The sequence below is a fragment of the Protomyctophum parallelum genome (genome assembly GCF_964188405.1).
Source record: "Protomyctophum parallelum genome assembly, chromosome: 8".
Classification (NCBI taxonomy): domain Eukaryota; kingdom Metazoa; phylum Chordata; class Actinopteri; order Myctophiformes; family Myctophidae; genus Protomyctophum; species Protomyctophum parallelum.
The window spans coordinates 41,987,254-42,004,225 of NC_139703.1; the positions used below are offsets into that span (position 1 = coordinate 41,987,254).

A 16,972-nucleotide genomic window follows, 5' to 3' on the forward strand; every position below is an offset into this window, starting at 1 on the left:
TCACTTTTGTCTGGTTGAGTGTAAATATCAGCAAATCCTCCAGGGGCCACTAGCAGGACTTTAGTCTCTTAGGGGCAGACTCAGAGGCACACAATTAGCACCTAAATTGCAAGCTTTGTGGAATTAACATCTGATTTACCAAGACAGCAGTTAATCATGCAGACAGAGAATATGACTTCGCCTTCTAGTAATTTTGCATTTGAAGTCGAGCTTTAAAGGTGGGAGTGGAATTGTGGGATTTATGGAACGTGGAGCCCTCAACCCACTCAGGAATGAAAAAAAAAAAGTCATATTCAGTGATGCTGAAATTGATTATCACCAAAACGCATGCAACTTGAACTGAGAGAAATTAGAATTTAGGCAACCATTGCTCATAAATTAAATGTCACAAAAAAACAAAACAGAACAATTATTTTGTAGCTTGCATTACAGATTATTGTGTTTTCTGTTTCTAGAAATGTTCATTGGATGTGGGGAAACATATTTACAGGTTTGCTTTTAGTTCAATGTTTGTTTTAAAAACGCCATTGACAATGAAGGGAAAATTTACGTCATCTTGTCCCTAACACAAACATTAAATGCCATTAACAATAAAGAGAATTTAATGTTTGTTTTGACACCGTTTGTTTTACATCACCATTTCATCACCTAATCAACATGAGTTAGACTTTAATATATTAGCACCCCTCACTTCACACAGGTGTGATTTTTATTATCAGTGGTGTAAATTAACAGTAGCCTATCGGTGCCGGACATTTACAACCGTCGTTCAGGCTTCCCTGCCTATGATTAAAGTTACCTTTGAACAGCCACTGCACCGATCACTGAGTTGGTTAAAGTTACCTTTGAACAGCCACTGCACCGACCGCTGAGTTGGTTAAAGTTACCTTTGAACAGCCACTGCACCGATCGCTGAGTTGGTTAAAGTTACCTTTGAACAGCCACTGCACCGATCACTGAATTGCTTAAACGGTGTAATCGCTTGTTGTAGAGTTGAAAAGTATTCCAAAGTGGCAATCACAACAAGAGACCGGACGAGGAAGCCACGCGCTGCTCGGCAGCTTCCACATTGTAAACAATAGGGACTCAATTTCCAAACTTCTATTAGATGGCTCTGGACTCGACCAGCTCAACAGAATGATCAATTGGCTAATTTGGACCCTGTCCTGAGCCTTTTGTGCTGGTTCTGGACAACCGATGGACTCAACACTGGACAGTCGGTGGGGCAAACGGTTATCGAGTTACGTGGATTACAGACGTACACTACACAGTACACACACACATACAGTACAGAGACGTGGTGCATTTATAGTAGGATGTTGATTCCAATACTTTTGTACTTTTACTCAAGTACATTTTGAATTCCGGACTTTTACTTAAAAGTATCTTAAAAGTATCTCTATATTGTATTGATACTTTTAAGTAAAACATTTGAGTACTTTATTATTTATTAGTTTGTGCGCTACAACATAAAATGGGGAGAGAGATGGGGGGAAGACATGCAGTAAAGGCCGTCGGGAATGGGAGTCGAGCCTGCGGCACACTGCCAGACTGGATTACCAGCCAAGGTGCCTGGACCACTGATCCATTCCATTTGACTTTTTTTTTTTGACCATACAGTTCATTTTACTTTTCAAATTCGGTCAGAACGGCTGCTCAGACTTCCTAGTGTTAAATTAATTTTAATCTATTGACTACATTTTTGTTATTTTTCAATATCTGTTTCCTTGCTGCAATTCGCCTGTTGGCATTTCCACCACCCGTCCTATAGCCTTCCTCTGCCTGTGCTAATTTGCACAAGAAAGTCCAAAACTGATCCTTGCAAACGTGTTGGAGTGTTGGTAAATCCAGTTGAATGTGTAATCACCCACACAATCATATACTCCTATTATTTGTGTGAAACTCCCTTAAATGCATATGCGTACATCAATAAATAAATCTTACAAAATATATATATAAAAAAATGCATATGCGTATAGGAGAGAGGGCTCTTTCTGATAGATTGCATACATGTGATAGATTAGATTGTATGGGGAATTAAGTGCCATAGTAGCACCACAGTAAGGGCGGGGTTGTTGAGAGTACACTAGCTTGATCCTCCGCAACCCAACTCCAGATTGTCTAGTTAAACTCCCACGACAGAGATAGCCTTTCTCACCCTTGATTTGATTCTCCCAACAAACCATTGCAGAGGGCACTGTGTGGATGCTGACACTCTTTTGCTTGCCCTACAAGGCTTACATTAACAAACAGGTTCAGTTCATTTGGATGTGCCAGAGTTCTCTCCACTGTAGTGGTACTAGTGTATACTGTACTGCCTGTAGCCCACAATCCTATTAACCTCTCGCACCTCTCTGCAGTTGCTGTCTTGCAGCCTGCCCTATTGGCCCTGTAACATCCCTTGGCCTCTGCCAGAGCCTTCTTCAGCTCGGATGACCGTGGCTTCTTGCACTAGCTAGTCATATAATCACATTCCAGTGAGCCAGAAGCATATTTCTTAATTCAATGTCATGATCTGTTGGTCAACTTCAACAATTGTCTCGAGAGTCATGACCATGTGAATGGACTGACTGAAATTACAATTGAGCATCATTATTAGTTGCTAATTGGATTTCTAGAATTCATGATTTCAGCACTATATTATTTTCAACGGCCAACATTTTCTGGCTGTGAATATAAACAGACTATAGATGAGTTGACTGCTTTAGAGGTCTAGCAGCAGAAACCACGCACATTGTTATTTGTCCTCCCCATTTCAGTTACTCAAAGTTCAAACTAACACTAGGCAGTAGGCAAGGTGGCACAGTTGGTAATGCTGTCGCCTCACAGCTAGAAGGTCCTGGGTTCGATTGCCGCTCCGGACGCTGTGGGTGCTGGCGGTGTGTTTCCTCCTCCGCGTCATCAGTGCACATACCCGAGGCGGGGTATGGTCGTGCATGGTCCACTGCATGGTCTTTGGCACTTTGGAAACTGGTTTGGATATATTCCTTAATTTCCTTGTCGCCACGGATAGATTTCTTTGGCGTCAAAGGCTGTTTCTGTTTCCTACCTATGGTCTTGTGTAGCTATAGATCAGAGATCTCTGTCTGTCTGGGGAAATCTAAATTCAATGTATGGGCTAACAATCTTAGGCCCACTGCTTGAATTGAATTTTGATGTCATACTCACATATCAATCCAGGTATGTGATTTGGGATTTATTGTGTCAGTTTAACCCCACGCCAATCCTCAATTTGGACGACTGCTTCCTCTACCTCCTCACACTTCATTGGCCATATTTGGTTTATTTGAAGCTGCCAGGGATAAAATAAAAATAATTACTTTTGTTGATCACTGGAGTGTAAAGGTATAAAACACTGTACTGTAGTTATTTGTAGTTTATTAGCTTTTATTTTCCTATTTCCAATGTTCTTATGGTGTGGCTCCATGGGAGCCATGTCTTGTTTTTCTAAATAAAATAAAAAGTGTATATATATATACACTCATGTGAAGCCCACCCAATTTATATCGGCCACATGACATCTCCCTTTATCAGTGTTTGTTTAACTGCGCCACATTAAAAGACAATATGATTTATGTCATAAGAGCCCTAAACAAACATTTAAAGAGTTCATAGACTTGACTGCCATATGATGTAATTTTCAAAAGCCATGCATTGGAGGTTATGGCGCCCTCAAAAAAAAGAAGAAAAAAAAACTCCAGTGGAGGACCCTCTCTACACCAATTACAATCTTATCTTCAGCTGTGTTTTTTCATTTGCTTATATCGTTTGTTTAATATAATTGGAATTTAGGTTTAAATGAATTGCAGTGTAAGATAGTAACCTAAATAGTATTGCCATAATTTGTCATCAGCATAATTCACTTGAAAGGTTTTATTTTGCATAATTGTTTTGACTCGACTTATTTTATATTTAAACATGTACAACACTGTAGTACAAAACAAAAATGTTACATACTATGCGTATCCTTTACACAGCGCAAGACTTAAAATAAAAATGACACTCGTGTCACTACGTCTCACGGGGGGCATTCACAAAAGGAAGGAGGGGAGAATAAAAAAGATGTAAAAGAAAGAGGGGTAGGGGTTTATAAACATCATCACCACTCATCCTTGGTGTGCCCACTGCTGGTCTAGGGGGTATTGGTGTTCCATCATGTTGGCCAGACTCGAGGCCTGTTCATACTCCAGTTTTCGGTGATGAGATGGCCACTGAAAGAGCTGGTAGGGCCCTAAGAGGTGGAGGCCTACAGCATGCATGAGGGGAGTGGGGGAGATGGGAGAAAAAAGTGATTCAGGACTGGAGGAGGAATGACAAGGGGAGAGGTCGCCGTAAGCTTCTAGAAGCCGTGGACTTTGAGCTGTTCCTTCTTGGCCAGGTGACCCTCTGTGAGGAACGTGCAGATATTTGTGCGCTGGTCTCCCTGCAGTTGGATCACCTCACCATACTCTGGGTGTTCAATCACTGTCCCGTTGCAGGCAAACTTCTTCTTGAAGGACTGGACTAGTTTCTGTAGTTTCTTATTTGTAGGGTCACTGGCGATGCCCTGGACGGTGGTGAGGGTCTTCCTACCGTTCCTCTGCTGGATTCTTATATGGATGTAGTCCTCTGTCCCAGCTGCACCATCAGTTGCATCAGCAAAGGGGTCAAAGGTCCTGAGGTTCTGGATAGCGGACATACAATAAGACTGGCTTTCCTTTCGGATAATTACTTTAACTGTTTTGTTCGTATTGGACGACACTGCTTCTTTTTGCTTCTGCTCCGTTCAAATGCTGCTCACAAAATGTACTCCAGTTCTCAGGTTCCATGTATTTATAAACCAGCCTGTGATGTATGTCATTTATGACGTCAGTTGTCATGATGATGTATGATTCCAAATTTCCAAAAGGTTTCAGCCACATGAAATTAGAGCGGTGCCCGCGGGGCCTCTACAGCGGTGCCCATTGGGCACTGGCCTACTTGAAACGATGCAAGTTGGAAATGGATGCCCCACCCAGATATTATGCGTTGGAGCCTCTGGTGCTCGTTGGGCACTGGCCTACTTGGAACGATGCAAGTTGGAAATGCATGCCCCACCCAGATCCAGATACAGACGTCAGAATGATGTCAGAACAGGCCAGATCCATACAGTATATGGACCCTGGGCAGGGGCCCTGTACAGAAACGGACAGAGGCCTTTTGGGGGCGGTTCTGGACAACCGTGGGTCCAGCCGACTCGACACCGGCCACTGCACCCCCTGTGATGGGGTGGAACACGCGTGTCGAATTCAAAGTCGAGCAGGGGAGTTGAGCATGGGGATTTCTCTCTCATGCATGCTGACGTTGACAGAACATTGTAGTTAGGGCAACCTACTGTAACTACAATTCATTGTACTACTATTCATCAGTAATGAGAAGACAAAATTAAATGCAAACATCTGTGATTGGCTAATCTGTGATTAGCTGGATTGGATTTGAGGATGAAAAGTGAGGACGCCATTTGTGATTGGCCGGAATGTGATGATGTACAGTATGATGATGTATTATTGTGAGTGACCGGAATGACAGAAAAGTGAGGACGCCAATTGTGAGTGGCCGGAATGAGATGATGTATTGATGTATGTTGATAAGAGCGCCCCTCACTTGACATTCACACGGGTGTGATTGTTTCCCTATATCCTTAAAAGGTTGCTCCTCTAGAGCAAAGGTTTGGGGTTGGCTCAGGCTTTGCACAAGACATTTGATGCTGACAGTTCCGGCGGTTTGCGAGACTGCATTGTGAGCTGCATTTTAGGCACTCTAAAACTACATATAGTGGTGCCTCCTGTATGTCTAACTAGCGTCTGTACAGGGAAAGGGATTTTGACCTAAAAAAGTCACACCATAGTTACAATTTGCAAATGTATGAAACAATGTAGTAAATCATTTTCAGGCAGCTGTCTGGTGGTTTACTGTACATGCCAGTAGTCCAAACTGTATGCAAATGTGCTGGAGTAATGGAGAAGATTTTAACCTCAGGTCTCTCACCCTTGACCTCCAAGGAGGTATAGACAGAAGACCATGTGTCAAAAACGTGTTCGTTATGATTCCTTCTTTAACCATGAACGAATCCCAGAAAGTAATACACAAGAGATTTACAATATTTATGTCAATTCGTTTTAATGCCTATACTATGTTACAATTATTTTTGGTCCCTATGTCTACAACAATATAAATTGAACCTATTACAATCATAATGAATCCAATATGGATATACAATCAATGATACCGACAGAAGTTTACCGATTAGACCACCAGTAAACCTCTGGACTCCCTCTCTACGGCATGAGGGAGTAACGATTCCATGGGCCGACAGAAATATTTAATATTTCCAAGTTTGTGAATATAGCCAATCATAATAGTTCATTTCTTCAGGGGGTCGTCCTCCCTCTTTGAAGTGTCGCGCTGGCCCTCTCTTCCGGACTCTGCCCCCCCTGGGTGTGTGGGTGTATGTGTCGATGTGTTCAATTAAATGTGCCAATCATTATGAGATCATCTTTTTTATACAGTATGTGTGTATGCTTTAGCCAGTCCGTATGTACTCTTACTTAGATCAACCAGTGTGTGTGTGTGTGTGTGTGTGTGTGTGTGTGTGTGTGAACCCTGTACCCTGAGTACCAGTATGTGTGTGTACGTAACCATCCTGCCATCTCATTGTTTGCACAGTCGAGTCGAGCTGACCTGCTTTGGGGACCTGAGAGAGAGAGTGTGTGCATGCACGCGCGTGCACGCGTCGGGAGAAAGATGCCTCTGTGTACTTTATACTCTCTAATAAATATATACCAATTCCATGATTTTTGCTTTATATGATTTACATATCCTTTTTCCCCTTATGATTACCTGTTTTATTCCCTATATATAACTATACCTTGGTACTACTAATTAGAGGTATTCATACCCTAAATATTTTAATAATCCTCCAAGTAATGCAGGAGTCGTTCTTTAATTCGGCATCATTAATCCAAGAACAGAGCAGAGCGTGTCAGGGTTTGGTTGGTTATGCAGCCTGATGGTTACTGGCAGAAAGGACAGAAGTAGGATGATGAGTATGTGGCTGAAGGCAGGGCTGGGTTAAATCACCACGGGCCCTGAGCTAATCATTTCTGCAGGCCCCCCATGCACCATAAAGTCCTTGAAAGAGCCTGCTCTAGTAGATCAGAGATCAGAGGGTCAGTCTTGTAAACCGAATGTCGGAAGGTTAAATCTCCATACAGTACATATACAAATACATAGACACATATGAAGACCAACCATTCTCTCAAACACAATGTTGTGGAACACTCTTGAGGAAATGAGCATGTGAAGCAAAAATGTCAGGTATCATATAACTATTTATTCAACTCATTATACAACATGAGTTATAGGTCTAATCTGGCAAGCTAAGCAAAGCGAGCTCGCCTCCATGTACTTCCTGGCTGCTTTTATAACCTCTTTCCTTTCCTATCAAGGCAGGCATAATCAAAACTATTCTTACCCACACTACCAATCACATGGCGTTTCAATTATATATCTTAAGTGTTTGAATATTTACTCAAATACATTCACACAATGTATATGAATCTTGCATATCACTGCATATAGTATAGAAATTCCCTAACAACAACATCCCTTACCCTCACAGTGTGACACAAACTCAGCAAATCCAATAAACTAGGTTTAGGCCATGCTGAAAGTCTGCATTCAATGAAGGATGACCAGGCATCAAACATAATGCTATGCTTTTCCACAATCGTCGCTTGTCAAAAATAACTGATGTACATGGCCACTTATTTTCGGCAAGCAACACCCTCTTAAACGTAAAACATAAATTGAATGTATTAAAATGATCTCCCAATGCTGGTGTTTGAGATGGAGAGACATTCTAAGTTCAATGTCATCATTAGGAAATGCACTCTAGCAGTCATTATATTCAGGCAAAAGCAGCTCTCATTAGGAAATGCCAGTGATATCTTTCCTCTGGCTTCACATTAACACAGAAAGAAGGTAAGATCCGCACACTGTTCTTAAGCTCCCAGTAGTATTGAAATTATATAAGCACGCCTAATTGAGTAGGCGTGCTTATATACAGGTCAACACGCTGTCTTTGCAATGAGGGTAGTTACTGGCCTTATAGTGCCTTAATAATGTATCATTCTACTGACTGGCTCTACAACTTTGTATGATATGTTGGTAGATGTGGTGGGTGTGTCACTCAATTACCCTAACTACCCTCATTGCAAAGACAGCTTGTTGATCCTATATATAAGCACACTTACACTCTTGTAATTTAATTCCTGATGAAGACCCGATGCGGTCGAAAGTCGAAAGTCGAAACTTTGAATCCTAAATAAAATACTACTGGGAGCTTAAGAACGGTGTGCAGACATCCTACCTTCTTTCTGTATGTATATATTTTTTTGTTCAGCACTCTGCGTGTTTCCATTTTGGATCTTCTTATTTCACATTAACACAGAACATGATGTAAATTAAATGTTCTGGTAGTCCTTGTTGTTGTATGTATATAGCGAGGGAATTGTATCTATCTATTGAGGATTAGGTTGAGAATAGCTGGGTAACTAAAAAGAACAGGGTGCGTGGCCACATTCATTTCAATGGAAAAGGGGCGCCATGTTCGGTTCCGCAAGCTATATATGTTGAGTACAGAAGCTCTTCAATTAAATTCCTGCTCATCCGGGAGGGATATATACTGTAAGTGGCTGGGGTGGCTTCAGCCCAAGTAGCCCATTGGGTCATGCGCCCTTGGCTGAAGGTGCTCCTAGACACAACATGTTCCATGATGAATGCCGTGGTATCCCTCGATGATGCACAAGGTGTGCATAAAATGAGAAGCAAACTGCATTTCCTGGCCAGTCTGCCTATTTAATAAATGGTCAGCATGTTTCTAGGTGCAGAGTCTTGTGCTTTTAATACGGCAGACAATTTTCCACAACAAAATATGTAATTTGCATGCACCATCTGAAACTGCAGGGCCTGTCCATTTGCAGGTCAAAGCCACAAATGGATGGCTGTCGATGCAGATGCCAAATCTATCCATAATATATGGTTTTCTACTGAATGTCTTGGCTACTACCTAGACTAGATTATATATATGTACAGTGTGTATACACACACACACACACACACACACACACACACATACACATGTAGATATAACATCGATATTATGATGAGCAACATATTATTTATATGCAGGGCATTTTGTATTTTGTTTGGGTGGTCCCACCAAAACATACAGAAAGCCTTGGCCATACTCAAATTGGCTGCCTGAATAAATTGTAAGAGGAGTATATATTTGTTTGGCTGGAGCACATCAGCGGGTCGACTCAAATTAAAATCTCTCCAGCATTTCATACATCGTCCAGCCATATGCTAGTGTTTTGACCTAGTTTTCTCACACAAAAGCAGAGATAAAGAAATCCTCAACACGAACTGGAGTCGGTTTATTTGCCTAGGACAGCCGATGTGTTTGTTTGTTACACTGTGCTTTTGCTGTCTCTGTCAATCAGAGTTTACAAACTGTCACCGTGCTTATCGCCTCCGCTCATCAGAGTTCGCAGATCGTCATTGGGTTCTTTCCCATGCATGCATTTGCAATGTATTTACAAATCAGAAACCGGTCAATTTCTACAGATATAAATCATATAGGCCTACAGTAGGAAAAATAGGGTTGGTGGGGACCCACATAAATCATGCCGCTTATCAAGCCAAACAGGTGGGACCCCAGCTGCAGCTGTACAAATTACTGACTCAGACTCACATATTACAGTCGTTCATTATCTGTCATCTTTTTATTTTTCTTTCGTCACCAAAGAAATGCTCTAGTTCAACCAACTCATGTACTTATCGATAGGGTTAAGTTAGCCCTTTTTTATGTTAGGAAAAACTGTTTGACTGCAGACAGCTACGGCATCAATCATGCCTTTTCATGCTGCTTACGCACACTGTGGCTATTCCTACAACACTCTGTCTAAGCCAATAAGAAGCATGTGATGAAGTAGCACATTTCTGAGCTGTCAGACAGCCATGGTGAGAGAGACAGGAAAAGAGCATAGAGAAAGGTGATGACATGTAACAGTGTCTCAAGCTCGCGGCCACGGCCCACACACGCCCTATGACTTCACAGAAAGGTCTGCAGTTTATGTGGTCTTAGGTGCTCTATTTTTTATAGTATCAGTTATGTGTTATGGGATGTGCATATCAGCAGGTTTTTGAAACCCTTATGCCCATACCTAACACCATTCCAAAAATCAAGAACTATAGTTACCAAGTGCACAATTTTATGATTCTTTACATATTAAATCCCTATTCGAGGGATGACTTCCGCACACCCGGTTAAATTTTATAGCAGGTGCGTATAGGTCCTGGCAGAACAGCAAACGTTTTAAGGAAGGAGGAGAGACCACTTGCTGGTTCAAGAATTTTATTTTAAGAGTCGTAGCAACGTTTCGGCCTGGCATGCCTGAAGAAGGCCGAAAGGCTGAAACGTTGCTACGACTCTTAAAATAAATTTCTTGAACCAGCAAGTGGCGGTGTGCGGGTCTCTCCTCCTTCCTGAAAACATATTAAATCCCAGCTTGTAGGCATTTTTAACTCCTGTGCAGCCATCGTGGACACCATCTTGAAAATATTGCCTTTCCAGAAGTATTTTTTCTCCTACATTTTTAGTAGGCCTATGTTATTTAGCATACCCAATAGTAACAGAATCCATTGAAAAATCTCTTCTATCAATAATTTGGGGTTTCAACCATATACTGGCCTATCTAATATTGGATTCATTGCAAATGCAAACAGACCACTAGGGGGTGAGCCCACCTCATTTGCAATGGTTTTTGAAAACCTTTTGCCCATACCTAACACCATGCCAAAAATCAAAAACTAGTCACCAGGTGCACAATCTTGATGATTATGCACAAATTCCCTCCCAGCTGGCAGGCAATTTTCAAAGTGCAATATAAATAAAATCAGGGTTGAAAGTGGGCAGGTGTGGAGCGACCCTGCAAGAAGAAGTGACAGCATGCCCACCAGAGGCAAGCACAGGTAATAATAATATTAATAATAATAATAATAATTTTGTTTATAGCACTCAAATAATAAAATAATAATAATATAATTTTAATATAATAAAATATTAGGAGATGGAGGTTGGGGTTACTGTTATTTTACACAATATAAATTCTTGAATGATAATCTGTTTCTTCATCTCATACAGTACTCTCAGTATGCAAGCTTTAGTCTTCACTGTTAAACAGATGTGGCAGTGCCTGAGGAGGTAGAGCAGCCGTCTGGGATTGGGAACCGGAAGGTTCTCGGTTTTGTACATTGTAATTGTAAAGCTCATTGGAGTAGTCGGAGGATGGCTATAAAAAGCACAATAAAATGCAGTCCAACACCCTGCAATTCAGTTTTACATAGAAGGCAATGTTATCATAATACTTCATACTATATGTCTTTCTTGAGAGATTAGAGTGGAAATAATTCTGGTATAATAATGGATTTAGGATTTGTTTTTATGTCCGGATGTCCTGTCCTGTCCTGCAGGACGGGCTTCAGACGCGCTTCCCCAGGAGACTTAATTGGCTCAGATCTGAACCCATTTGATTTGGTGCCATTAGGAACCTGCTGATGGTTGCTGATGTCAACCCTAGGCGAACCCACAACCTTCCGCATGAAAGGCATAATATGCTCTAACACTCTAGGGCAGCCCTAACTCTGGTATTATTATAATACTAATAAATACCAAAACTGCTTTCCTGTAAAGGGTTACAAATGTTCAAGGTTGTAAAGGCAAAAGGTTAGCCTGATATGACACATTCAAGTCAATTGAATCAATCAATGTGAATCATTCACAGTCAAGTGATGAGTCATGATGATGAGTCATTTGTCTGACTCAAGGCCACAAGACACATATTTAATAGATGTCATAGTCATACACGCCAAATGCATCATTCACAAAATATCATGCAAACAGCTAATACTTCCATAACCTGATAACCAGAATGAGATTTCCAGATATGCTGTAGCCTGTACCACAGTTTCTGTTGAACAATTTTTGTCTTGTTCTAAATAACCACTTTAAGCGTATTTGAATCTGATCTATAAGCTGTTCAACATTGTGTTTTTATTATTGTGTTATTATTATTATTATTATTACCATAATTATTATTATTAATTATATAGTTTTTTACATATTTTGAACGGTTTTGAAAATGTTTTTGGTTACATGCCCAAAATAGGGACACCAGTGTAACACAAAATGGCACAGATGCTGGCTTTGTCACTAAAGGATGTTGATTAACTGTCATTTGGTATTCCTGTGTATTTTTTTTTAACCGATGTATTATCATGTCATCTAGTACAAGTAATAGGCTATAGTCAAGCAATCAGACACAATCCCAAACTGTATCTTCAAGCTTCAATGAACCTCCATCCAAAAGGAATGCCACCATCTGTTAAGTTGTTTTAATGCATTATGCCATCTATGACATTTGTTGGTTGAAATGCTCATGCACATGTATGTGTGCTTGTGTTTGATACTGTTTGGTGGTTTGCTCCAATTATGCATGTGTGTTTTAGTAACATGTAAAGGAGAATTATGACAATTTATTGGACACATGGTTTCATTAAAATCATCAAAGCAAGCCACATGAATACAGACTATTCCCAGATGGCATGCACAACACACTGTCAACAAAAGTGTTTTCAAAGGTTAGGTCATCTCATTCAGCAATTCACAGCAATATCACTCACACATATTGGTAAATATTGGTTCTCTAATGGACACTGGCATGTGGCAGTGCCACATAATTACTGAGTCTTTGTCTGTTATTCATGAGAGCAGAGGTACTCAACTGGTTTCACACTGAGATATGAATGTTACACTGACCAAAAAGTTGTGACTGAATATACAGTCAGGCGGTCATTATTGGAAAATAAATCCCTTTGGGGAGAAGCAGGACCTGCGTTTCTCCTGCAGTGTCACATAGACCATGACAGGGTGACTAGGGCCGACACAAAGCAGAGGATTGTATGGTGCCTTACATATGTCGGACCCAGAGTGTGTTGACATCTCGCCTGTAGCTACGACGGTATTTGACAAGTGCTAATCTGACTGTGATAGAAAATGTAGGGAGTGTATTGATTCTTTACGGAATCATACATGCCTGATTAAACGCTATCAAGCTCACGTTTACAGATCAGTAAGCTAATTGATTGCACGATAACGCACGGCTAAGTGTTCTTGAAACAAAGGAACTTCACACTGGGTGGGCCACTTATCATCACCTCATAGCACATGGAGTGCACAGCGCCACATCAGGCAAGGTTGGACTCTCTTGTCAATGGTAAATCATGAGATAAAGTTGAGCTAGTAATCACAGATGACAACATGTCACGAAGGAACCATATTGAGTCCCTCGCCAACACTGCCACTGTTTCTGCTGACAGACAAAAAGGTCGATGTGGTTTATTATTGGACAAGATGATTTATTGATCTTTGATGGTCGGGGCCAAGTCTTTGGTGGTTCCTTATCATCCTCACAACAGCTGTACAGGTGATTACACCTGCTTACAGATGATCACGAGTGCTATGAACTGGTGTTGAACAGGGGGAAATGCCAGACTGTCTCTGCAAACATAATCACTGTCTGCAAGGAGTCTGAACAGTTCTTATCAAACAGCTTGGCAGAGCTGACAGATCGATTGTCAAGATGCTGAATGCCAGATTGTTCTGGGAGGAGGGAGAGGCTATATACCATTACAGCGCATTTCTCTGTGGTGTCTCCGGCCTCATGAAAACTGGACCATTCATAACAACCTTAGTGGAGATTAAGAAAAGCTGCCTGAAGGACTGATGCAGGGGTGAATGAGTGATTATTGCATTGACATACTTTCGAGACATCATAAACAGCAAGCAATTTTGGTTTGACCTATAGTGATAGGACTAAATTCAACAATCTCAAACACAGGAAGTAAAACACAAGCCAACAAACCGAGATTCTCCTCAAGCAATTGGTGGAAGAAGTACTTATATTATACTCTATTATAAGTAAGAGTCCTGTATTCAAAAATATTGGCATAAACATGTAGGTAAAGTACCAAAGTAAAAGTACATAAATGTACCGGGTCAGCGTCATTATTCCGACGGTCTGACTCTCCCCATTACGAACCCTGTCCCTAACCCTAACCGCACGTGAAGCCACGTTGTCAGACTAATGCGTGGTCAAAAATTATGAGCGGTTCCCCTTTGCACCTACCTCCCAAGTGCAAGGCCGCACAGTTTGACAGTGGACCTGGGTGCAATAGATTTATAGCCATGTCAGGGTCCCCCAGGGGCCACAGGCACACCGTTGCTCCAATCATCACCAAACAAGGCACAAAGCCTGTTCATTGATCTGACATGACAATACAAATGACACACACACAAAATGCACCATAGCCATGGCCATAACTCGGTGACCATTGCTCTGAACAACAATATTATTATTTTAATAATTATTATAAATGTCCATAAAATTTGCCTTTTTTTTTCTTTCTTTTTTTTTACATAATTTCCTCTACAAAGTCCTAGTAGTACAAGTAGTAGTAAGGTTGAAATCAATTTTTTTCAAGTAAAAATATATCCGGGTGTTACAGTACAGTACTTGAGTACAAGCATACTATACTACACTATAATGTACAAGCAATTTACAGTACCTTCCACCACTGGTGCCAGTCTGTTTCTCTCAGTGAGCGTGCGTAGTGTAATCAACTGTATGTGTGTTGTTTAGTGTGTCTTCATTTATGAGTTGTCTTGTTTCTGTGTGAGAGGGTCTGGGGGGTTGTGTATGACTTTGAGCATGCTAGTGGGTGCATGTTTTTACGTGTGCATGTGCATTTTGAGGTTGTGTTTCTTAGTTTGAGAGCACCAAAAATCTCTTCCTGTTTTGCCTTAAAAATATTCCTGCACATCTCCCTCCAACAAAAACAAGACTACATAATAAGCCTACTCAGGAAACCAACTAATATAGTCTAGTAGTTCGTTCTCTAAATTACATATTTAGGAGTCAAACAAACACATTAATTTAAATACAACCTCAGTGAAAATCTCATATCTGAATAGTAACTGGATAGACAGTCTAACAGCAGGGCAGAAATATTTTGTAACTTCTGAACTTCTTTGAAGAGAAGACTTTAATCAAGTCAAGTCCAACTCCAAGATCCTATTCAATGACCCATGAGTAACAGATCCGAATTCAATGGCCATGATTAACAGATCAAATTCAATGGCCATGAGTAACAGCATGTTCAGGTGTCTCTGAGTCGCCCTCTCAGTTCATTTTTAATCCTAGACGTTTGGGAAAAGGACCATTCTTACTGCAATGTATACAGTATGTTGGAAAATCCACAATCAAGCATTGTTTTTAGACATTTTGATGGAGGCATGTTCAGTCCATCAGGTTTAATGTAAGATCTTAAGTGAATCAGCCTTATTGGCGTTATGCCCAGGAAAAAACAATGTTTACTAGTAGTAGTCCTCGTGGTTGTATTTGTGCTAACCTTCTTTTATCGCAACAGTGCTGTGTTCGCACATTGTTGTATTTCTCCCATCTCCCGTCATGTTTTCAAACGCACTTTGGGTATATGAAATCTGTGGGAAGTTTGTTTCTCTGATGTCTTGGTATACTGTACATTTTTATATGCAGTGGGTGAATAGTCTGTCTTCCCATGGGAGCTGGGTCTGTCTGTGCTATTTCTTTATTGCAAGGCATTCAAGTATTCACTCAAGTATTCACTGAGTCTGTACCTCATAGTCAAGGTTTTCATTAGTTTTGGGTCATTCACCATGCTCAGGTATTCTGCCAATGTATATTCTCTATTTAGAGATAAATTGCATTCCATTTAGCTTTGGTTTGGGGTTGTCTCTTTCCAGTATGTCACATAGCTTTCTTTTAGTTTTCTTATAATGTGGTTATCCATCTGGTAGCTGTGCTTGTGTTTGAGTCCCTGAACCAGCTGACCCCCTGTAGGGTTTCTCTGTGGTTGATGGCTATGTTGTGGTTAATTTACATAACATTAAATCTTTTTTGAGGGGTGCTAGCCCCTCCTATATACATCTTTTCGTCACAACACGTGTCACATTTGCAGTAACTTGTAACCTAACGCTTTACATTTCCCCATTCCATAACGGCGTTATTGTGCATGCGTTACCTGCGTTATTATGTTATTATGTTATTATGTCAACTTCTGTGATCCAAGTGAAAAGTCTCCCCGTCTTCTCTGTGCTGACTGCTGAGAGAGCGCTCTCTGTGTTGTACTCTGTTGACAGGTTGTGCTCTCATACTAGCCTCTGAGCCCACATGGCTTTTCACTCTAAAATGAACAAAGGATGTCAAAGAAGAGGTCATTGATTGGCTAACGTAGGGCCAGATTTCAGGGTAAGCCAATCAGAGACAGTCTGACAGAGTAGGGCAGGTCTTACTCTTATGCCTGTGGTAAACACAGACACACAAACCTTTGTAACGCATACACAGAAAACGCCGGTTGAACGAACATTATTACCACACGCTACAATGGCAAATGCGGATAACAACGAGATCGGATGCTTTGTGGGTTGGAAATACAAGCATTATTTTGAGAACTTGCGGGTAAAGGACGACAAAAACATGAGGTGAAAATGCAAATTATGTGGCGGACAGAAAGCATTGTCCACAGCCAAGAAGAGCAATGCAAATCTAAGAAAGCATCTTAAATCAGTCCATGCCTCACATGGACCAACAGAACACCACCAAAACAGACAAATCGCCACAGTAGCATGTCACCAAGAGTCAACTTGACAAAATGATTGCTAGGTAGCCTATGTTGTTGAGGAAATGCTTCCCCTCTCAACGGTGGAGTCTGTTCCTTTCAGACCACTGGTCAGCAAAATACCAGTGAAAGCAGGGCCAATGTGCAGAAATACATTTTCCAAATACCTGAA

At 41.0% G+C, this 16,972-nt stretch overlaps 2 protein-coding genes across 2 annotated transcripts in view; one reads left to right on the forward strand and one right to left on the reverse strand.

Moving 5' to 3' along the window:
• LOC310863042 (metabotropic glutamate receptor 4-like) overlaps positions 1–16,972 on the forward strand; it is a 184,974-nt gene that overhangs the window by 17,352 nt on the left and 150,650 nt on the right. The gene's annotated exons all lie outside the window — the stretch shown is intronic.
• LOC310863496 (eukaryotic translation initiation factor 1b-like) lies at positions 4,335–4,678 on the reverse strand (the record flags this gene model as incomplete). The annotated part of the gene is made up of 1 exon (XM_083771884.1): positions 4,335–4,678. One exon carries the CDS (start codon positions 4,676–4,678, stop codon positions 4,340–4,342), a length of 339 nt encoding a protein of 112 aa, XP_083628010.1. The 3' UTR covers positions 4,335–4,339.